This window comes from Drosophila bipectinata, chromosome 2L (genome assembly GCF_030179905.1).
Source record: "Drosophila bipectinata strain 14024-0381.07 chromosome 2L, DbipHiC1v2, whole genome shotgun sequence".
Classification (NCBI taxonomy): domain Eukaryota; kingdom Metazoa; phylum Arthropoda; class Insecta; order Diptera; family Drosophilidae; genus Drosophila; species Drosophila bipectinata.
Genome location: NC_091736.1, coordinates 11845946 through 11869081, shown reverse-complemented (window position 1 = coordinate 11869081; position 23136 = coordinate 11845946). Strand labels below are relative to the sequence as shown.

General features: G+C 43.5%; 1 protein-coding gene across 3 annotated transcripts; it reads right to left on the bottom strand.

Annotated features, from left to right (window-relative positions):
- Positions 1–146: 146 nt before the first annotated feature.
- Positions 147–22606, bottom strand: LOC108125084 (cartilage oligomeric matrix protein). 3 transcript variants are annotated; one of them, XM_043212535.2, is made up of 14 exons: positions 22541–22606; positions 21816–22115; positions 15758–15935; positions 14476–14542; positions 14098–14413; positions 13905–14034; positions 13663–13803; positions 11144–11335; positions 10868–10985; positions 4332–4453; positions 2101–2423; positions 563–2046; positions 371–504; positions 147–303 (listed from the first exon to the last, which is right to left on the bottom strand). In XM_043212535.2, exons 3-14 carry the CDS (start codon positions 15840–15842, stop codon positions 233–235), a joined length of 3183 nt encoding a protein of 1060 aa, XP_043068470.1. In that variant the 5' UTR covers positions 15843–15935; positions 21816–22115; positions 22541–22606; the 3' UTR covers positions 147–232. The 3 variants fall into 3 exon arrangements, with proteins under 3 accessions (XP_043068470.1, XP_070133865.1, XP_017096632.2); XM_017241143.3 differs by lacking the exons at positions 147–303; positions 371–504; positions 563–2046; positions 2101–2423; positions 22541–22606 and adding an exon at positions 2869–3337 and having other exon boundaries at positions 21816–22082; XM_070277764.1 differs by lacking the exons at positions 13663–13803; positions 13905–14034; positions 14098–14413; ... (2 more) ...; positions 21816–22115; positions 22541–22606 and having other exon boundaries at positions 4332–4451; positions 11144–11274.
- Between the last annotated feature and the right edge of the window lie 530 nt (positions 22607–23136).

Sequence of the window (23136 nt, the reverse complement as noted above, 5' to 3'; positions counted from 1 at the left end):
GAATAGTATTTTGTTTTAATTAAAAAGATTGTGTCGACCCTAGTAAGTTCCTTATTTAAACCTTAAAACATTCTGTGTGGAAATATTATATATTCTCCCATAAAGAAACACTCCCCCATATTCTTGGGCAGTTATACCTTTTTTTTTTACTTAGTACATTATTTAGTTAAATGTTAAATAGTAATTTGGTTAAAAATGATGGCAAGGGAGGCTCTAGCCCCTGAAGGCATCTTCAGTTCTGCAACTCAACTTTCAGCTTGAGATGATCAGGCAGCTCATTGTAGATGAAGGAGTCCACATGGTCTGTTTTTGAAGGATGGAAGGGAGTACGAATGTCAATCTGAAGGGCTAGAGACTCTTCTATACTCACTGTTGCACTTGTAGTTTAGATTCGACCATATAATCATCTCCTGGGAGAAGCAGAACACGCCCAGTCGTCCGCCCTTCAACGTGGAATCGTAGACGTTGCCCGAGTCGATGATTAGCCGATGGCCCTCGAACATTCTATGGGAGATGGAGAATGAGTATTATGGGAACCTGTCATAGAAAATGTATGACTCACTGCAGGCGGATGAGGCCGATGGCCGGGCGATGCACCAGTGACCAGCGGTAGGGGGTGCGCTCTTTCCAACCGGTGTTTCGCGGCTCCTTCCACAGTAATCGCGCCTCGCCAGGAGTATCACCTTCATGCCACAGGCTATTTCGCATCCTGGACCCCGGGCCCGTGAGGCTATCCACCAGCTTGATCTGGATGCCCGGGGAGGCGGACGCAATGAATGGTTCCGCCTCCCAGTAGGTCTGGGAGCCCTTTTTCCACTGCACCACGTAGTACTTGTGGTTGCTCTGATAACTGAACACAAACCCGGCATAGTCATCGTCTGTGTCATCGTTTACGTAGAAGGTGCCCTCGAAGTCCACGCCACCGAAGGAATCGCGACCCACAGCCAGGCCAGGATCCGAGTTGAGGGTCTGGACGATCTCAGTTCCATTGGCATGGACCACCCAGTTGGGATCCTGCTGCGAATCGCCATGCGGATCCAAGGCGATCGTGCGGAGGGTTCGGAAGTCCGTGTGATGGATCATCGAGTTGTTGGGGCAATTGTCTATAATGTTTGGCACACCGTCATCATCCTCGTCCTCCTGGCAAAGATCCCCTTTGCCATTGCGATCAAAGTCTAGCTGCTTCGGGTTCTTCACCAGCGGGCAGTTGTCCCTGTAGTTGGGAATACCGTCGCCATCCATGTCGTCATCGCAGGCGTCGCCCTTGCCATCCTCATCAGTGTCCAGCTGATCGGAGTTGCTTACCATTGGACAGTTGTCCTCCGAGTCCTGGATGCCATCGTCATCGCCATCGATGCCACTGTCACACGCATTGCCCACAAAGTCCATATCGCGATCCTCCTGAGTGGGATTGGGGATGGTGGGGCAGTTATCGCAGCCATCGCCCACGCCGTCGTTGTCCACATCCGCCTGGTTGGGATTGGCCAATAGTGGGCAGTTGTCTTCCCCGTTGGGTATCGAGTCGTTATCCGCGTCCTCGTCACACTCGTTGCCCCGCCCGTCTCCATCGGCGTCCTCCTGGCGGGGATTGTGTCTGTGAATGCAGTTGTCGCACACATCGCCCACCCCATCCCCGTCCGAGTCCACCTGTTCGGTGTTGTACCTCAGTGGGCAGTTGTCCTTGTTGTTCAACACAAGGTCACCGTCAGCATCTTCGTCACAGCCATCGCCAAAGCCGTCCAGGTCGGCGTCCTCCTGCCCTGAGTTGGGCAGATCTGGGCAATTGTCCTTTCGACAGTGGAGCTCTGGACAGGAGAGTGACTGGTCCGGCCAGCCATCCAGATCCCGGTCCCTTCCACACACCAATCCGTTGCCCGCCCAACCCACACTGCAATGGCACTTGAAACGCTGGTTGTCCAACAGAAGGCACTGGGCATTGCGGTCGCATATGTTTCCATCCGGACAGACAGCCACAGAGGATCTCTCCAGGCAGCTGTAGGTGCCGTTCTTCACGAAGCCTTCAAAGCACTGGCATCTGTATGAGCCCTTTGGAAATAGCAATCGAATATGATTCATAAGACTCTTGATTCTAAAACTCACAAGTTCGTTGATACATAAGGAATTTTCAGGACATCGAAAGAATCCTGATAGGCATTCATCCACGTCCTGGCAGGTTTGTCTGCGGTAGTCCACCGAAAGATGCTCAGCATAGTAACCATGGACATGCACTCCATCATAGCCGGGAGGACAGGGACCACATTGGAAGCCAGGATTAAGGTTAGTACAGATTGTGCGCTCATCGCAGGGATTATACAGACGGCACTCGTCCACGTCCCGGCAGCTGGTGCCATTGATCTCCTGACCCTTTTGGCAGGATATGCATTGGAAGTAAGGCGGGAAACCCACCTGGAGACACTGAGCACCTTCAGAAAATATAATTTAAACATTTTAAAGGCTTTGTCTCATCTAGATTATTTTCAATTTTGTATAAAGAGAGAGAATATGTTTTTTAAAACTCCTTAAATTTTTTTTAAGAAGTCTACATGTATATCCAGCTATTAAATAAAATAGTATATTAATGGTGGTTAAGTTTGGTTAAGTGGTTTAATGATTATATTAATGACGAATATCTAATAACACTGAAAACCCCCTCTATACTAGAGAGAATGAAATGTAATTATCCCATCCACTTACCCTGATCTTTGTATCTTTGAAGGCATGACCAGAAAATGATAGTTTATAAACATGATGATGTGATAATAGCAGTGAGGGGATAGGGTGAATGATTTCAAAAACAAATAAACAAATTTTTGTATAGCCAATGGTTGAGTTTATTTATTTAATACCAAAGAATAACAGCGTACACGGTTTCATATATTTTATATTTTATTACAATAATTGGGAGATTTCGGTCCAAGGGGGAACAAATTTCGTTACACGTTTATAGACTCCACTTTCTGGGCATTTAATTTTCAGTTTTTAATGCATACTCTATTCTATAATTGATTTCCAGAATATATATATTTTCTTAGACAGTGTTAAGTAGCAAAATGAATAATTATTTAGTTATTTTTTCGTGGATTGCTAATACTTTGAATTCCGCTGTTTGCCAATCGTAGAGCTTACAACTTATGACTATTTTATATAGGTAGTTATTCAGTATGTGCACTTTCTGGATTCTTCTGTTTGTAATATATATTATGTATATATCTTAATAAAAACGTTGTTCTTGCTTCTCCCGCTGTGGATTAGTTCGTTACGACCGAGTATTTGCGGGCCGTGTACTGGCTCTGCCTCTGATAGTGTTGCACATTATGCGAGGGCACTAGAATGTTGCCTAATACAAATGAGAATGGTATATTAGTAATCAGATAATTCATTTGTGATGTGCCCCATATGAGTGTGCCGACTCAGTCCGCCTACTGGCACTCTGCACTTTGTGCTTTTGCCGCAAATCAATTAGCCAACTTAACATATAAGGCCCCAACATTCCAGCACGCCTCAACCAACCAATGATGACTCTCCGGGTCTGCAACTTTGGACCTTACTGGGCATCCCAGCCCTGATTAGTCGTTTTGTTTCACACATTCGCGGGAAGACAGAAATTACCCACAGGTACCATATAATTTTCAAGGGTTTTTTATTCAATCAAAAGGGTTTATTGGCCGGAAAGTCCTCAGAGCCCCAAAGTTGCCCACGGTGGCCATTAATAAATCAAATAGTCGTGTGAATTGAGTACTCTACATTGTATTGAATGTGGTATGTTTATACTATAGATTGTGTGAGGGGTTTATTATATATATTTTTTTTTTTAATTTTCATTTTTAAGCTTTAATCAATTAATTCCGATTCCATAACCCAAAAACATTGTTAGCTATAAGCATTAAATATTTACAAAACAAAGCCATCCGACTGGGTTTAAAGCTAGGTCCTATTATTCGTTATTATGTTACAAGTCTCATAGTATTTTTGAAAAATAAAACCTAATACTTTAATTCTTAAAAGTCTTTATAAATGAAAAAAAACCTATCAAAGTTTTCTTATTCAATTAACATTCTTTTTAGCTTACTCCCAACAAAACTTCTAATCAAATTAAACTCTCTAACAACTCTAATTTTGTTGGGAACTCCTATATGGTTCTACGTCTGGCAATCAACCCACTCACAACTGAGTTGATGGCACGACAAACCCAAATTAGCCATAAAATCAATCGGTACCCGAAAAAAAAGAAACTTCACATGGCTAACCTGAAATGGGATAAAGACTGGGCTCAAAACAAGCCCAAAAGAGACCACTCCAAGCCAATTGATTGGCTGGAGAGAGGAACTTACCTGAGGGGCATGGGGTGTCCAGGCAAGGATTTCGTAGGGAACATGTGCGTCCATCACCTTCGTAGCCAACCGGACAGGAGTCACACTGCGCCCCATTCACGGTATCACGACACTGAACGCCTCTGCAATGGAAAACGACAACACATATTGTGGTTAATGCCGCCGAGGATGGGGAGGATATTTGCTGGGCATATTGTTTATTATTATTAATACCGACAGGCAGGAACAAACAGCAACAAAAGGCTGTTAATGTTGGGACACGGTCTCGAGCATACAAAGGCATATTTATTAATGATGTTTAGTCGAAACGGTTACACAAAAGCCATTCAGCCAGTCAGCGGTGAAAAGAGAAAAGGTTACAGTCGCCGGGGGATCACGAGGGTGGGAGGGATCAGGGCCATCAGGGGTACCCCTGGCGAGGGTCACAAAACACCGACAAAGCAACAAGACATGAGGGATTCTCCGTCCCCCATACCCCCCTTCCTCCTCAGGTGGATTTTCGTACAGGAAGACAACAGAAGATTCCAAAAAGAAAACAAATTACAATTACAAGAAAATCTTATTAAAAGCCAGCGAAACACAAATAAATAAAGGAAGACCAGAGGAGACGGACTGACCAGGCCGGTGTGTAGGCCGGATAGCCGATGGCCAAAACAACTGCATTGCATGCATGTAAATTTCTCCCCAGCCGTTCCTTATTTATGCTCCAGAGTGTGGGATTGCTTATGGCTTGCAAAATATTTACATATCATGACATGGTCATTAGTTCGCCAGAGTTCGGGGTTACAGTTACTGGTCTGGTCCTCCGGTTGCCATAAGCTGACCATTTGGTCGATTTTGGCCCATCTTCATCCAAGACCAAGTCTGCAGTTTGGCGGTTCGTTTTGCTTTCCACTTTGTCAGGACATAACTCATGACAGACCAATTTTCTAGGAAAATCACCCATCTGCCAGAACTACCGTGCCCAACTGACCCAGAAGCCATAGTTTCCAATATTTTATGACTAAGCACACAGAGTGCCTGCTCCTGCCGGAAGTTTAAGTCGTAAGAGGTCTTTGGACCTGGCCGAAACAACACAAATTTTAAGTTGGGTTGGAGTAGAGGATTCCAGTAAGACTAAGGGAATACCCTTAAGATAATCTCAAATTTTATTTTAGTTTGTAATAGATACTAGTGGCAGAAACTAGTTTCTTTGTTGAACTTCTAGAGGTATATATTAAACATTAATCAAGCCAAATTAATGAAATGTAAAATAAGTAATTGGAAACCAATCTATAGATTATAACAACAATTCAAGGTTCAACACTACCTTGTTATTTTAAAAGAAACTTCTATAAATATCATACTTAGGATAAAAAACGCCCCCTACAGAGTATTAGAATAACATTAGATGTACATGGCCGTTCGTAAGTCGACTTATATTTTTGTTATTTTTTGGAGCTGTCAGTCGATGGGATCCATCAGCTCTTGACTTTGGCATACCCACCGGTGGCCAACCGTGCACACTTGTCAAGATCCACTCGGAGTTTTTGGGTGGAAGCATTTCGGGGCTTGCCTCCAACTGGTAAGGCGCAATTAGCCAAAAGTGTTAAGTACTTAAGTGGCAAGCGTTCAGTTGGGAGTCGAGGCGGAGTACCTGGACATCATCCGAAGTTGCGTAGGGGTTTTCGCTTTCCGGCTCCGTTCCCAGGTGCCTCCAGCTCCTTCTCCGCAGCATCTATTGGCCCTCCCGCTGGCCATCACTTTGCACTTTTCTGCTTTGTTTCAGTTCATTCGACCATATTGTCTGGGTCTGCCGCATTGTGGCATCGCGGCATCGTTTGAGTGCTGGGAAAATATCCAGTCAAGCGCAGCGAGGAACGCATTAGCATTTCAGCCACTGACCCTCCTCCTACCTTGTTGGCATGACGGACTTAGCCCTGTCTTGACTGCCGTTCTCTCTCGGGACGTTCGTTTTATTAACCACGCATTCATAATTCATAATTCCAATTTGCTGGCCCTATCCTCCCAGCCTCCGTTTCTCTGATCCTCTGAGCCTTCGAGTCGAAAACCAAGTCCAGTTCAAACACTGGACCCAAGAGCCTTAGAAGGAGGGCAGAGCCCTGCTGGTCCCGAGAAGGAGCACCGTCTGAGTAATGTGTGAACATGGTTGTGAAGCATGCAAAGGCTTTTAGCCATATTCCAGACAAGTGCTGGTAGGCAGGGGTTACAGTGGTAACAAGAAAATAATATATAATAACCCTAAGATGTAATATTATTAGAGGCCATCATATATTTAAGCTGGAATAGTACTTATTGGGATAGTTTTATAGTCAATTAGCCATTCGACTGGATCGTAACCCTTATTCTTGTGGCGTACTCCCCGAAAATTCGCTCCCCAGCCATTAACCTCTCCCAAACGGCTTCTAATGGTAGCGCATGCCATGCAAATGCCCACCAACAACAAAAGAGCCAGCAAACACTTGGCTGCCACTCCAAGGAGCTCCCTTTTTTCCATTTCCAAGGGCAGGGAGTGGGGCCAGAGAATGGGACTGGGAAAAAGCAATGCCACCATCCTCAATCTTCCACAATCCTCGAATGTGGCGCACGCTTTGGACAAACTGCAGCTAACTGCCATAAAGCGGCGTTTATTTTGCCACAGGCCACTTATCTATGCGGTTGGGGCTCCAACTCTGACTCCATCGCCATCTCCATCTGCAGCTCCAGCTCCAACTCAAGATCTTGGCTCGACTCTGGGCCCCTTTGGCTCGGGCCTGATCTCGGCTTGGCCTGTGCCTCAGCCTCAGCCTGGGCTTGTTTTTGTTTTCATTGGTGCGCCTGAGCTTGGCCAAGACAACTGGCGTGGCAACAGCACTGGGCCAACATAAAAAGTTTATGCGGCATTGCGGATTATTGTAGAACTCTAACGTGGGATGGACATCAAGAAACCCCATTAAGGCATTAACTTAATGGCTGTAATTAAATTAAATCAGCCATATGAATATTGCACTTAATGAATTAATTTCTAAATTAATCCTAGAGGTTTTACTTAGAGCAGCTACTAACTTAATATAGTAGCTAATTGTTATCAGGTCTAATACTCGGCCTTGGCCTTAGAAAACTTTGTATTTGAAGTTATCGTAAACTCAGCTCAGGTATAAACGTGGCCCGAGTTCGATTCGCTGCCAGTCAACTATTAATTTGAATTCAAGCAGTCCAACGCGAAGTCAACAGCCATGGCTACAAAAACAAGAAGACAACAAAAATAAAAAGAAAAAACAACATATCCAGCGAAACGGCTTGGAATCAATGGATCCACTTTTTTCCAATGCGTAGGCGAACTTGATTCACACTGAGATATATGCGTTCCACCGAACTTTGATGTTTCGAAGCTGTGAACCAGCTCTCTGCTGCTTCCTTTCTTTCGGTTTCCCGCTTTTTAAACGTTTTGTTTGGGCCAACAACCGCCGACTATGGCCGAGGGGCCTAAGGGGGGATGAGGCCAAGAAAATTGTGAAGAAGAAAATTGAGATTCTGTGGGAAAGTTGCCACAATTCAATGGTATTCTGTCGCTGCATGGAATTCTGTGTCCAACATGCCCGAACACATGTTGCAGCTGCCATGGGCCTAGGAATCACACTCCCAATCGTTATCTCCCATCTTAAGATGGTAATATAATCTCTCTTTTGGCCCAAAGTCTGAAGCTTGATTGCATTGCTGATTATTTCATCATATGCATAATTTAAATTGAACAAAAAAGTGTGCGCAGTGAAAACTTTTGGGGCGGAGGCGCCCCAACTGTCATCGGCCTGGGGCCAAGTTATGATTGGCTTTTCAGGTGGTCGATTAGGTGGTCGGACTCACCTGAGTCTGGGCTCTTGGAAATGGAAAGTGCTGTGGGAATGCGAAAAGCAAATACTTGTAAAGGGTTTAAGGCAGATAGTGGTATACAAAGGCAATTTGTATTATTTGTTTTAAGAATTCTGCTTGGTTTTGAGAACTTAAGCTGGTATGAAGGGAAACTTGGATGGGTCATACTTTTGGATTTAAGCTTAAAGTCTTAAAAGCCAATAGGACACAAGGAAAAGAGTGACTATCTAGCTCATAGAAGATGAAGCTCATAAAAGTATGCAATAATGTGGTGTATCTTCTATCTTAGTCATAGACTTTCTCCAAAAACCTCTCCCCTCCATTTTTCAATTAAAAGTAACCTTTTCCAAGGTTTTTTATTTTATATACCTTTCCTGGAAAATATAAGAAAAGTTTCATTCAATTTAGAACGCTACCAAAAACCCCTAGAACGTTAAAATGATTTCAGATATCACAATAGAACCCATAAACAGCAAGACCAATATCCAAAGGAATATTTTCGACCTAAAACAGTGGATACCCCCATAAAACACACAATATCTGCCACAACAAAGGATCAACAGGTGTGCATGTCATTAGCGCAAGTTTTACGACCTTTTAATAGAATCGATCGTCTTCCAGGGTCTCCAAAAGAATGGAACTCGAAATCGAACCAAAAAAGACAAAGCGCTGACCATGTTAGCCCATGACGCCGCATTTGATTCAGATGACAGTTGGTGGGTTCTAAATTAAAATGATTGGAATGGAGTATCAGTTTTGGGCCTACCACACGCATCGGGCCACATTTCATCGATAATGAAAGATGACAGTAACGAGTCGGCGTCGGCCAGCGTCGTCGTGACAACATTTAAAACAATTTTATGCAAATTAAAATACGGTCAGCCAGGGGCACACCTTGCCGGCAAACAGACAGCCGGGCAACCAGTCAGCCCAGGCAAACCAATCGAAAAAGCAAACAAGCCACAGTGGGGCCATCCGATCCCTAGACACCTACAATATACCCGGTTCTATAGGTTCTTCTTGGCCGGTCCGGGGGCTCTTTTCAATAATTTACACAAATTTATGGTCGAATGCTTCCTATGCGCGTGGCCAGGAGAGCCTAGCATCTCGCATTTCCCCGGGTCCCTGGTGGTCAGAGACCAGAAATAACAGAAATCACTTTAAGTGTTTTGACACAATGAAGTCAGTCAGTCCTCAGATCTGAAGAACCCGAGCGTCGGAGTTGTGGGGTTTCGTAGTATCGGGGTTCCGTCGAAATGGGTGCGGGTTCTTTATTCCGGATCACATTTAACTAATTTATGCGGCTTTTTCAAGTGCCATTTGTGGTCCAGACCTCACAGCTTCTCGTTCTGGATTGCCAATGGTTTTGTTGCATTTTGTAGAACAATATCCACTGCGGTCTCTGCAGCTCCGTTACATCGCATAACTTGTTATAGTTTTGTTTAACATATTTATGACGTTTTCGTTAGCGCAGGCCGTGAGCTGGGGAACTCCCAGATATAATGTTTTTATTAGGGTCCCCCGGGTTATATTTTCGACAATGCGGGTCGCCAGTCGACAATATTGCCAGCTTTCTAAAATCATAAATGTCTTAAGAGGTATTCTAAAGTATGCCAAAACACACAGCTTTTCTTATTACGAGTATGATTTACAGTAGTTGACATTTTATGAATATATTTCAACTATTAAATGTGTAGGTAACTATTACTATTAAATGTGTAGGTTTCCGGCTGTGATAGACTCTTCCGGTCTGACACCGACAACTTCATACGATTTTGTGGGTGTTTGGTAAAGTTATCATAGTTAATGAAAGGTTTTCCTTGTGAGGCACAGTTTTGATGTTTAAATTATGTCAGCAGGTGACCGGAATATGAATCTAAATTGATTTGACCAAATTTCTACCTCTTTCTTTCTATTTCTAATCTTAAACACATCAAAGAGATCATTTGCCAGATAAGACCCCCTTCTAAGAGATCATTTGAATATTTATCTTTCGACTTCATTGGCCTAAACAATCTTAGCCCGTCTTGATAAAAAAAAAAACGAAATGTGTAAGAAATGGAAAAACTTTCAATGTGACAAGGGATTAGGAAGTTGAATTGACATATCTACGATCTCCAAGTATCTTATCGGATGGGGAGAGGTGAGAAAACTGGTTCCAGAATCACTCGCATGACTCACTGCCATTAAGCCCAATCCACTTACTTGGTTCTGGGTAACCAGCTTAAGGCCACGGCTCCTTGTTCCCATTTATTCGTAGAATTCACTAAGCGAATAAAGGCCTAAATGTGTCTTCTCAATATGGCCATCACGTGCTTATCAATCACAGATATAGATATGCATATGACTGAGTTCCGACTTTGAGGTTCCTGTCAAGGAGTTACACCAGGGCCGGTCTAGCCGTTGTTTGGCTAGATCATCAAACCATAAACAACATCAAATTGCCATTAAGGCCAAATGCAAATAATTGCACAGTCAGGCAGGGAAGAAGGAGCCTTTCGGACGGCGGCGCTTTTCAAGCCCTCGGAGTCCCAGCATGACAAATACAATTAACATGGATGCGCTGCCACGCCCTTGACGCCATTAAAAAAACTCCACAAGCTGCGTTAATTTTCGAAAAAGTTGCACAAAAGTGCAAGCTCAACAGTATATATATAGGTATGTATAAGGATGCAGGAGAGACTTACGGATAGCACACCAGTTGGGCGCAGGTGACGCCCGGCTTGCAGGTCTTGCCATCTCCGAAGAAACCAATGGGACAATGGCCACATCTGGGACCAGACGCCGAGTCCAGGCACTCCACTCCTAAAAGGAAATAGGAAAGATAGCAAAGTATTGCCTTTAAATGGAGTAATGTAAGAGTAAATAAAATCTTTCCTTATAAAAGGCATAACCTTGTCCCACGTAACTTGCAGATAATTCCAAATTGAATTATTATTTATTTTTGGGAAAACGTGGCTTACCTGGATAACAAGGATTCGCGTTGCGGCAGTCTTCGAGGCGCAATTGGTTATCTGGACTCAGGGGATTCTTGCAGCCGGCACAGTTCTCCAAGAGCATCCGCAGGTAGGCTATCTCCTGGCGCTGGTGGGCGACGTCCTCGCGGAGGAGCTTAACCAATGCCAGTAAATCGCTCAGCGAGCGTGCGAGGGCGTCTGTTTGGAACAATGAGCACAACGTGCAGTTTAGCGTTAAGACGGATTCGAGTTTAAAGGGGATGGGGGTCCTCAGATGTTCGGGACTTTAAATAAAGCAACAATAATTCACCAACACCCTCCACACCCTCCCCGGACTTGGCGAGTGGCATACGGAATACGGCATATGGCAAATGTGTGTGGGAAGCGTTCGAGCGTCTGACAAGATTAAGGTCTAACCGATGCGAAAACAACAAACGAGATCGCGCTTGGAGAGAGGATAGTGTGTGGAACCTCTGATTGCAACCTAATCCGCTTTGTCGCTCCAATGGACTCCTGCCTCCGGGAGTCGGGGACTCGAACAGCTGCTAATGCGTTTGGCGTTTAAGTGCAGCTTAATGCAATGAGACAACAAAGCCTGACTCTCGATTCCGATTTTCCGGCTCCCCTTTAGAGGTGAGTCAGTGTGCCAATTGATCGAGGATTATGGGTTTGTTCAGGATATATATACCTAGTGCGTGGGTTTTTGCTAGGATGGGCTTAGCGATGAATGAGTTACCTCATGGATTAAGGTAACTTAAGCCTATAGTTTTCGATACTCAACAGTATTACTGATTCCTCTTAGTATCCTTGCCATCTCTAGACCCCTCAAGATGTACAACAGCATGTAAGACACATTGTAACAACTAAACTAGTTCAACTTCGTGATCGGTTCCATAAGCACATCTGTCTGATTTTGTCGCTCTGGTCCGGGCCCTGAGTGCCTCAATGAGTTTTGTCAACATTGAAAATGCCGCCGCCGCCTTAACGCCCAAACGCATCCGTTCCAAGTCAGATCTGGGGCCTCTAGATCTGCTCCACGTCCTCCCCTCCCGATCCACGATGCCTGGCTTTAGAATGCTCCAATCTCGTTTTGGTTACATTTGACAACCTTCGCTCGTATCTGGTTGGTCGGCGTAGCCACGTAATTCATTCATTACGTTTTGCCGTTGCCATTGCCTTCGCCTTTGCGATTTATAAGCCGCCCCGTACTCGAATCATATGCACTTGAAAAATACTCTTAATATTATAGATACAATTTTTTATAAGATTTTAGAGCTTGAAACCACTTTGAAACCACATTCGTATGTCAAACCCTCTATATTATTTATTAATAGCTATTTTTTCAAGTGCATCGAGTCGAGTTTCTTACTATGCATATTTGCAGATTGTGTGGGTACAGATCAGAACGGGCTACCAATTTGGTGTCTTTGCTCTGAGCCAGATAAATAATAATTATGCCGGCTCGACACCGGGCTCAAAGCCCCCAACGAGTGCACAACCTAACACACTGCGAACAGGGGCTTTGTCGTATCTCGGTGTTCATTAGTGTTGTCGCACTGTGGGCGCCTCCTTCTCCAGCCCCCGTACACTCTCCCTCATCCCTCCAACGAGCACTTAGCGGCGACTTATTGGCCAGAAAGTGACTTCGATGAAGGTATTTATGGCTATATCTCGGCACAAACCTAGAGGTGCGTATGGCTCGTTATTAATTGCGTGCCAGATTTATAAGGCATTAGCGGGTTAAGTGAAGATAGGTTATTGCAGCCTAATGAAGACCGTAATGCTCAAGGACAGGCACAAATTGGTAATGGCAACATCGGATTACAAGGGTGTTAGCCCGGATGCTGGCACTACGTATAAGGAGCTTCGTGTTACTTAAGGCCAAATATTCTTGCTATGAGGTTTTAAGGCAAGTATTTTGTTGCCCATTTTGTATTTTAGCCAGCCCACATATTGGCAATCTTGAACATACTCAATCAATGTCAAAAAATTTAATTATTCTTAATGTTTTTTCAACAAATTCTTTTTTTAAGGAAAGTATAAATAAACAAGAACTTTTCTTAACATTCTCATAGTTTGTTTTTTATTTCTTGATTTTCTGTTGCACTTCGTAGAGGTCTTTTCCAATTTTCAAGGCCTTGTTCATTCACTTGCACATGCCATTGAAGTCTCTGGCCCCCACTCAGTGCAACAATCCCCCGATTATTTAGTTCCCCAACCTACATGCGTACTCCGCTCCGGTTCAGGTTGTTCCACTACATTTGCCTAATTGAATTATGTTCCTCGAGTGACATAAACGCCAACTGACAAAAGCCAAATAATTTCATCAAAGCCAACATCTACGCCAGCCCAGCCCTCGGTTTCGTGGGAAGCCACCGTTTTGGGTGGGGCCACGCCTTTGGGGCCAAGATCCGTTGACTGGTCCGGGACTACCGACTGTCAGGCGATAATAAACCGACTGCCAGTGGGTAGGGTGATGGGTGGCTGTCTGTCTATGTGGTTGGGAAAGGGACTGGGCCACCTACCTTCACAATCGCCATGCAGAACAGGGATATCACCACGCTCCACCTCAGTAGGCACCTCCTGATGTCTGTGATCCTCCCGGACTCTATCCCCGGCGATCGTTGGCTCATTCCAGTAACGGACATCACGCTTCTTGTTTTTCTCTGAAGTGATAGAGGTATAAGAAAAGAGTAAAAGTTTTTTGAAATACATGTAAGTCTTCAGTTTATAATAATATTTATTCCAAAGGTGGGTTGCAACTTACCACGTTCTGTGATCTTGTTGCGCAGCATGCGGCGATTGCCCCGCCGATGGAGACCCTTCTGGCAATTGGCCCGCTGCAGGGAATGCTCCATGTCCCCGTCGAAAAGCAGGGGATACTTGCGCTCACGAAACTGTCAATAAAGAAGGTATTTCTCTCTGTCTTATCCAAACCCACCACCTGGGTCTTGACTCACCAGCTTAATCACCGGATCGTCCATTTGGGTGTACAACTTGGCCAGGTTCATGTCAATGTCGTGATGCGTGCTCGCCTTGCAGTCCACATAGAGGGTTATGCGATTCTTGGAGAACTGCAGAGCCAGGGACCTGATGGTGCTGGTCTCGTTGATGTTGGGTATCTCGAAGTTGCGCGACTCGGTGGCGCCGTTGGCACTGATGTCCAGAGTGACACGCTGCTGTTTGCGGTCCAGGAAGAAGGACATCTTGTGCTTCAGCATGGGGAAATCAATCATGAAGAGGGCCTCTATGGAGATGTGTAGCTTACGACGAGGTCTAAACAATAATACTCTTTATAAGTTTTTGTTTAGGGTTTTGGAGAGCCTGGGGTTCCTTACCGTATATGGCGTGTTGATATAACCACATCTCCTTTTCGTATAAACTGTTCCAGTTCAGCTGAAGCAACTGTTGATAAACAATATTTTTAAGTAATTAAGAGTATTTGCTTATAAATATATTTTCTTCATTTTATCAACTGTCAGGTTTATAAATCCACATTCGTGCCTTATCTTTGTTCCATTTCGGTGATCAGTGGAATCCCTTATTCCAACCGTTAAGAACCACTTCCGTTCTACCGAATTCAAACAGATTGAATTACCAAATCAATACAAATAAAGATTAAGATTGGGTCATGTTTGTCAATCTCCACGCGGGTCTTAGCCACTTGCTCTATTTATCCACAAACATTGGCAATCGGTTACCACACTTCGGCCACACGGAACATGGAACTATTTATTTTGGTCACCCAGCGAGATCGCCCCTAATGCCGCTAGTCGTGTTAACCCAAATAAATACAAGCAGTATTTGCACAATCCAACAAGGCCTAGGAATCCATCCCGCCAACTCTATATAGAATTTCACGCATTTGTGCGGTTATTTGTCATACTGTCTTCGGGCTGTATTTGACAGGCTCATGCCAGGTGACCTTCCCCCACATGGATATGGCTTTGGGGCATGTGGCTTTAGGACACGGGCATAAAAATTGCATTCGTGATCGGACACCACCAGCGCCATTTACGGCACGGGGAGGTCGCCAAGTCAACGACTAGTGACCCGAGCTGTCGGCCCGGCGACGTTTGCATTGGGATTTCAGTTCGAGATTTACATAAATCGCTAAGTTGGTAACCAAAAGTTTGGCTTTCGGGCGTTTCTCGGCAAATATTGACGTTTGGGGCCTCGTGCGATCGTTTGTATTCGCATGTTTAACCATAAAAAACGGTAAAAATGTATGCTTGAATGCACTGAGGGAAAACTTTGGAGGAAACATGTCATAGAAAGAGTTCTTATGAACAAAATATATAAGAGGAAAGTCAAGAAAAGGCCTATGATAATGAAGCAAGTTACATGACATTACGATACCTAGTACTTCTGGCAATCATAAGCCATAATCACATGCTTTACTCTTTAAAGTTTAAACTAGAAAAATTAAGCCCCAATTTAGTAATACCATCAACAAAAAATTATAAAAAATTACAATTTCAAAGCTCATGCTGAAAATCGACTTTTCTTTTTAGTGTTTGGACCCACAATCATGTCGCGAGAAAGAGTTTAGCGGATTGGAGGTATGGTAAGTCGGTTGTCTTGAAGTCATTCAGTCCATGTTATGATGTGTGTATGTACCTGGATCCAGTGAGAGTGATGCAACCTCCACGAATGTCAGCGCCAAGGCGGTCAACCCGATTAGCAGCACGCGCATCCAATTCATCGTTGGGCCTTTTTTTTCAAAAGTCTTCTCCGCTGTGGTGTGGGGAGCCCGAGTGGGGCTGGTGGGCTCTTCACTCCAATGTTTTTCCGTCCACTGCAATATAAATAAAAAAAAAGAATGAAACGATGAAGTAAAAAAATAAGATCTCGGCCCGCAGCCGGTGGTTGTTTATTTACGTTTAAAAATAAATCTCCTAGTTAGAGGCATTGCTTGGAACTCATAGAAAGACGGAATAAAATCGCATAAAATAATAAATAAAATTCAAATCAAAAGACTAGAAGGAGGAATGAAATTAACAAAGACAACAAAGACTGATCGATAAATTTTTGGCAGCATTTTTTGAATATCTAACATGAAGATTTATAAATTCCCCCTTTTAGTTGTCGGTCCCCTCCGCGCCGGAAGTACTTGGTCGGGTATCACCTAGGTATATCTATATAAATATACATAGTTCCATGGACCTTCTCCGCCATATCATTCATCTTATGGGCCATCTGTGGGCGTCATGATAATAAAGCATTTCGGAGCTTAAGTTTTATATTTCTTTTTGTAATTTCCTTGTGTTCCCAATGTGGATAATTTGAGCTGCCAAAGATTTATGTTGGATTTTTGCAATCATGCTTTCTGGCCTGTCTCTTTTTAACTTAAATAAATGTTTATTTAATGTGTGCGTTCAGTTTTATTTTCGCCTGCTCTGTATTTTCAGGTGCTTCGCCAGCGGAAGTTCCGCGGAAAGGTTGATGGTTGAAGCTCTACACTTTTTGGAATTAAACAGAGGAAAAGTTTGTAATTTTTTTTACATTTCCCAGAAGGTAATAGGACCATCCCGACAAAATATAATGCTTCCAATTTAGGAGGTTCTTACATAACTTTCCCGGGTTAGCTTCTACCGTAGACACATTTTTCTCTCAGCTTACATCTCTTTAAGTGATCATAAATTCGGTTTAATACACAGATTTAACGATCAATGAAATAAAATAAAATGTAGTAAGATCTGGCTCGTATAATTAAGTACTCACTGATTGGCATTAAACAAGCGTCGATCGTAAAATGGATTGAGTATTCCGCCCCCCGCCACAGAAAAAAGAAGAACTCGGTTGCAATTAGGCATTTGGCTCATCACTAGAGCAGCCACAAAACCGTCAAGAAGTGTTATAAACTGCATAACAAACAAATCCAATCGAGAGAGTGTTCTCGGCCAGGTCCGATGCCATCCTCGACCAACCTGCAGCCATTACACAACTTTCATGATAAAGTAAACACACAAGAAATGTGGCCAAGATGCTGGGGCTGCGGCTCAAAAGGTGTCCCAGGAATGTTGTAACGGTCGCAGATGCTCCAGGCAGCCACATCGAGAGTTACAGTCCGAGTCGAAGTCACAACCAAAAGCAAATGTCGTTATGGCCATACAAGACACGACGACAACTCCACCGATACTGGTTCAAAATGTTGACTGACAGTTATGGATTTATAGTGGCAGTTGTTATTGCTGTCGGGTTCTCGTTCTTTTGGCTACAATGTCACCGAGTTGGATCGGATCTATACCATTTATGGGTGTAATCGCAATTACCAGAGTCCCAAAAGCCCAGCATCGTCACCCATCCAGCAGTAAAAGTAGAAAAATGGTTGCCTTGTCCGAGATATCTAAGTGCTTTCTTGTTAGTTCTAATATTCTTAAGGTTTTATAATCATTTCAATAATTAATTCAGTAGATTTATTATTCAACAACTTTGATGGAGATGCTAAGACTTTCATATATATCTCAGAAGATCTTCTCAAAACGGAATCCTATCAAGGTCCCATAAGTTCTTAAGTCCATTCATCCATTTCCAAATCCGAGAAAGGTTACCAAGAACTTAACCCAAACATAATACCCAAAAGATCTGTGCCAAGTGTTCATTGAAACGTTTATTAATAGCCAGTTAAGATGGTCCATCGGCTACCGATCCCAGAACATTTCCCACAAAGTGTCATCCGAAGTAATCCCCCTCAAAATATAAAATTCAGAAGTGGAACCACCTTCCCCATGTACACCTAAACACATAATCCTCAGGCCTGAAATTTATTAAATACTTTTTAATGCCATTGGCTTGGTATAGATCATGCCTAGGCCGGGCATCTGTACATCTATCTTCTCTGTCCAGCACCCACGCAACCCAAATAGAAAAATCCACGCCACAGAGACGCCAGAGCGACAACCGCACTCGTATCAACATCACCAAGACGAGACGGCATCAACTTAATAAAGCGGACTAATCAGAGACAAAGTCGGTTGCCATAAAGCGATGAGTACATTGATTGACATTTAATTAAGCAAAGGCAAATGCACACGGAAGCCGCAAAGCGATCAGCCGGCCGCAAACCGCAACTCTGGACATCAAGGGGGATTGGATCAGATGGAATCCTCACCCACTAGCCGGGTTAGACCCAACCGACCCCGTACTGATCTGAGATGAGGCGATTGAACAAGTTTGGCGTCCCCGACATAGCGACGACTGTCACTCTCGCGTAGTGACAAAGGCGTTTCTGGTCCATCATCAAAGGAAATTTGATGCTTATCGGAAAAGTCATTTTCATCAGATTGAATGGCCCGTCAGCCCGAGGCGGCGGGGCAGGAAACCTTTCCGAGAACCCCGGGTAGCGAGGGTTGCTAAGCCGATTGTGCTTTGTGGATTTTATGCATAAATAAACATTATAAACAAAAAACTCTTTCAGTAATAGTTAGATAAAGCTTAAAAGTTTTTATTAAAAATAAAGTTCTAGTTATTAGCTAAATCTTATAGGATTTTTGCCTTACAACTCAATTATCTGAATAATTTCTAACTTTTATGACTCACTGGCTCACTCTTGTGCCGGCCCTCGGTTAGTATAATATTAGAAATTCAAATATTTTGACTCTTTCCTTAACGTTGCACCAGCATGCAGCATGCAACCGCCGTGTTGCCGTCCCCCAGGGCGTTTAAAACGGCGCAAAAATTAAAACGAAAAGAAAAACGCTTGGTAAGCTACTGCGCATGCGCGACTTTTTCTACTGCTAGTTGTTGGTGTTGCTGTGGCTGCCGCTGCTGTTGATGTTGATGTTGCTGTTGGTATTGCTGTTGTTGCAGCTGAAGCCCCGACTGAAGTCGCGTGTGGGCAGGACAAGTTTCGCGTCCACCGCCGCCCCAGGCGTCGTGTCACTGAAATCAAATCAGCCGCGCTTAAATGCTCAGCCGAAAACTTCGACTTCAGTTCGAGTCTCAGCTCGGAATTGCTGGCAAACCTGCTGTCAGTCGCTGGTCTGACATGAAAAAAAATCTATGACGGCGCCTACGCATCTCGAGTGGCGTGAAAGAGTGAAAAGGAGGCAAGTCGAGAGGGGCAAGCTCCGACAGAGAGAGAAGGCAACGCATAGTCCCAACTAAGCCACTTAGGGAAATTCTTCAGCGGATTTTCATTTGCAACAAACTTTCTTCAGCCTTTGTTCAATCTCTTTTTCCAGCCAGTCCATAATTGGAGGCAAAAAGTGACTGAAGACTGAAACGCTCTGAACTGAATTGATTTGGTGTCGGCTGATAAATTGGTTTCATCATAATAGACTTTGTATAACTTCCGGCGCAGTCTGTGGCAGTATGCGTGAAAGGTGACACGATTAGGATTTGATTCAATAGCGATTTCAATACTCCGGACTCTGGAGCGGCACTTGACGTCCTCATTTTATTGATTTCTGTATCTCAATCGATCGGTCTTTTTGTCGGATTTCTCTCATTCACATTTTGACTCTTATTTGTTCATAAACAGATAGTAGTTGACAGCTGAAATGTTGACCATTCAGGTGCTGGCACACAGTGTCCTATTTCATAATATTGAAAGGCCTCTCAATGGCAAGGCGGGTGATGGAGATGGGGATTCTGGTATGGTAATTGCCACCTGCCAAGTTGCTCAATTCCAGCAACAAAGATGATAAAATTATAGAAATATGAAAAGTAATAAAGAATAATAACTATCATACATAAGTTAAATATTCAACTGACTAGAATATTAAATATTCATTTATGATGAATAAATTATAAAAACGCAAAATGGATTCCTTAAATACGTCTTAGCCATAGCCAGCAGCTAGAATCTGTCCCAAATCATATTATAATGCCATAAACAAGCCAAGCATATGCCCGCCATATAATTAAATGAGTTTTTCAGGTGTTTGTGGGACCACACCTCCAACTTTGGCTCGGCTATCTTTGCAGAATATCAAATTATACATATCAAACATCTCCGTGGTCCAGCTGGATCTAATCAACAGGTTATAAATGATACTTTTATGCCCAGCCAGGGTTTATATTTTGGCGCAGGGTTATTGTTTTCTGTTAGCGATCTTGTCAAAACGTTTCAGATTGTATTTAATCTATCATTAGGCCAAAAACCGAAACCCCATTAACTTATGCTGATGAACCATTAAAACGAAGCCGTCTTCTCCATTCGGCCTGAAACAGTTTTGACGCCGCTGGTCCAAACAGTCCAAACAACGCAAACAAAAAGCCTCAACTTTTATTGTGTGAGTAACGTATATATTTGAATTGCAAATTTCATTTCGAATCAATACAAAGCATTAAAATTTGTAAGACCAATTCCCCCTATAAGGTGTCTGAATGACTTTCCACTGACGATGCGCTAATTTGCTGCTGCAACTATTTTCCACTTCATTTGCATTTGTTTATGAACTCATAACTCGCTGCCCAGCGGAAATTCCAATAGACATACCAACAATAATACCAACATTATTTATGTTTTAATAATATCAAAGTCAGTGTCTATATATGGTCAATGCAGGGAGATTTATATTATATCAATGATAGTGAGTGGTTCAAGGGAGACAGGGAGTGCTTACCCCTCTTAATATGGGGAATTCTTACCAATCTCTTCCCTAAAAGTTACTCAACTTTTAAGTTTAAACTTTAAAGCATATTTATCAAATTCTCATTTATTAACTGCTCTGATACCCCTTTCGGCCAAGACGCCACTGCCGTTGAGTAATATATTCAAATAGTAAAATAACCGCAAGTCTTTGAGACATCTTGGAAAGGCAGTTATAAATTGTTATGGAGATCTTGGCTGTGGGCGTCTTTTAATTGAATTGCTTGGAATAGAGTAGCAGCAGAGATCACAGACCCAGAGTCCAGTAGAAACGGACTGCCCGATGGGGAAATCAAACCAAATAAAATGAAAAATATTACCACAAAATGTATTTAACGTCTTTGGGGGAATCTAGCCACATTTGGGCAAGAGCACTAACAAACTGGAGCTGCTGTACAGATCCGACATTCCAATTCTTTATCTCGGACCTTATATGATCACATAATCATAGTTCTCATGGAGCCAGAAACCTCAATCTGATCTTTTAAATATGTGTGGAAAGTCCAGTAATTAATAAATTATGACTAGCCGCTGGTATTTATGGCGCCTATGCAGATAAGACCAAGAGATCCCCCATAGATTAATGTCGGTCGGTGTCTGTGGATGCCACAGGCCGCTTCCACTGCCCGTTTGCGGTTGGATCGGGTGTGGCTAATTAATATGTATCGATAGTATTTGAGTTACAATAACAATTAGCATGATTTATCATCCGATACGAGAAGGCGGTGAAGTGTCTTGTAATCTTGCGAGGCGCTTATGAAAAATATTCATAAATTGTCAACGATTATCTTGCAATAAAAAACGAATGTAAATGGGAGCTCAATCGTACAATCTCAAAAACAATCAGTGCTAGAAGTAGACTAACCAGAATTGTTTCCCTTAAGACCTCTTTTAATATGACTTGAGATGTAACCTAAAGAGTTAAGTCATTCCCTGTTATTAATTTGGAATGCACTTCGCACCTGACTACTTTTTAGTCTTAGCCTAGATTTTGGCCACACAACCATTGCTTATTTATAGCACACTCTTCAGCGCCCACAAAACCACTCTGGCGGTCTGGGTGGTAACCTTAGCACTCACCTCCAAGTCAAGGACGCTTCTCGTGGCTCGAGAGGCTCCCCCGGATGCTGGTGTTCCGGCGATCTAAGTGAATCACTCGCGTAGACAGACAGCTGGAGCTCCTTGGGCTCTGGATATGCCACTTGCCACTTGTGGCTGTCAACGCGGTATTTAGAATGGAAGCAGCGTGAGTTATTTTTATGAGTATTTCCACACTTTTCCGCTGCTTTACTTTTTTTTATTATTATCTATATAGGTATATATAGGTTTCCTTGGGCCAAGATCAAACAAATCGCACACTTGTAGACTCCACACTTCACACTAAAAGAATCGATAACGAAACGGATGCATTAGATAATTTAAACCCTTTTCAAAGTCCCACCAAATCCAGGTGAGTTTAATGGATCCGCGTCGAAAGGGGGGGGACACACGCGACGGACGGAGCTGATTTTATGGGGGAATATAGAGGTGGGGCGCACGCGATGCGATCCTCCGGCCACGGCAACTGCTCCACAACTGAATCTCGTCGTCGTTAGTGCCAATAAAAATTAAAACACTCTGGGACCATTAAGGCAAACGCGACGCGATCTCGAACCTGGCTGGAGGATGCTGTATTGGAAGAATACTATGTTGCCAAAGGAGTTATTCGAAAAAGAAATTAATTATTTGAAAAAGACACTCTACAGTTGACCTGGAATTCTTCCCGCGTTGGAAGAATTGGTCAATTTGTCTTGAGAATTTTTCACCTGAAAGGTGATCCCCGATATCTGATCACTGATCGATAATCTGTAAACTTTGGAACCCGTACCACGTACCGTCTCGATCAGCGTGCCAACTAGCACTAAACGCCGCGAAGGGAGCTGCCGCGGCCATGGTGGCGATGGCGCTGCTCTGCTAGCTGCCACTGCGACGCCGGCAGTGACTGCGGCAGCGACAACTTGTTGTTGCCTTAACCGTGTTACCTGATTGCAGTTTGTTTTGTTCTCAGCTGTTGTTGTTGGGATGAGATGCTGTTGACTTGTTGCTCTGCTGCTGCTGCCGGTTTCTGGGAGAAACGCTGCGGCGTCGCAGCAGCATTTTGTCTTCGTTTGTGTTTCTTTTGACGCGTGAGTAAGCCGAGGACGCCCACGTGCAAAATTTGCGTAAACATCGACAGTGTGGCCAGGTAGGAAGCCTGCCACTTTATAAAGGTTTGGCCCCCAACAATAATTGAGGAAGTGGAAAGTCGGTAATGGGTTTTTCGCGATATCGAAACTTTCTTGACTTGCGAGTGAGGATATAGCTTTTGATAACCAGTGATAGCCGTTATGGCTAAGCATGGTCAAAAATAAGCAGTTAAGAG

Bases quoted from the DNA above. Each gene is read 5' to 3' on its own strand.
- LOC108125084 (XM_043212535.2), bottom strand. From the start codon at position 15,842: ATGAATTGGATGCGCGTGCTGCTAATCGGGTTGACCGCCTTGGCGCTG. The intron at 14,543-15,757 runs GTACATACACAC...GTTTATCAACAG, and splicing joins ATCACTCTCACTGGATCCAG to TTGCTTCAGCTGAACTGGAA. The intron at 2,424-4,331 runs GTAAGTTCCTCT...TATTTTCTGAAG, and splicing joins GGACACCCCATGCCCCTCAG to GTGCTCAGTGTCTCCAGGTG.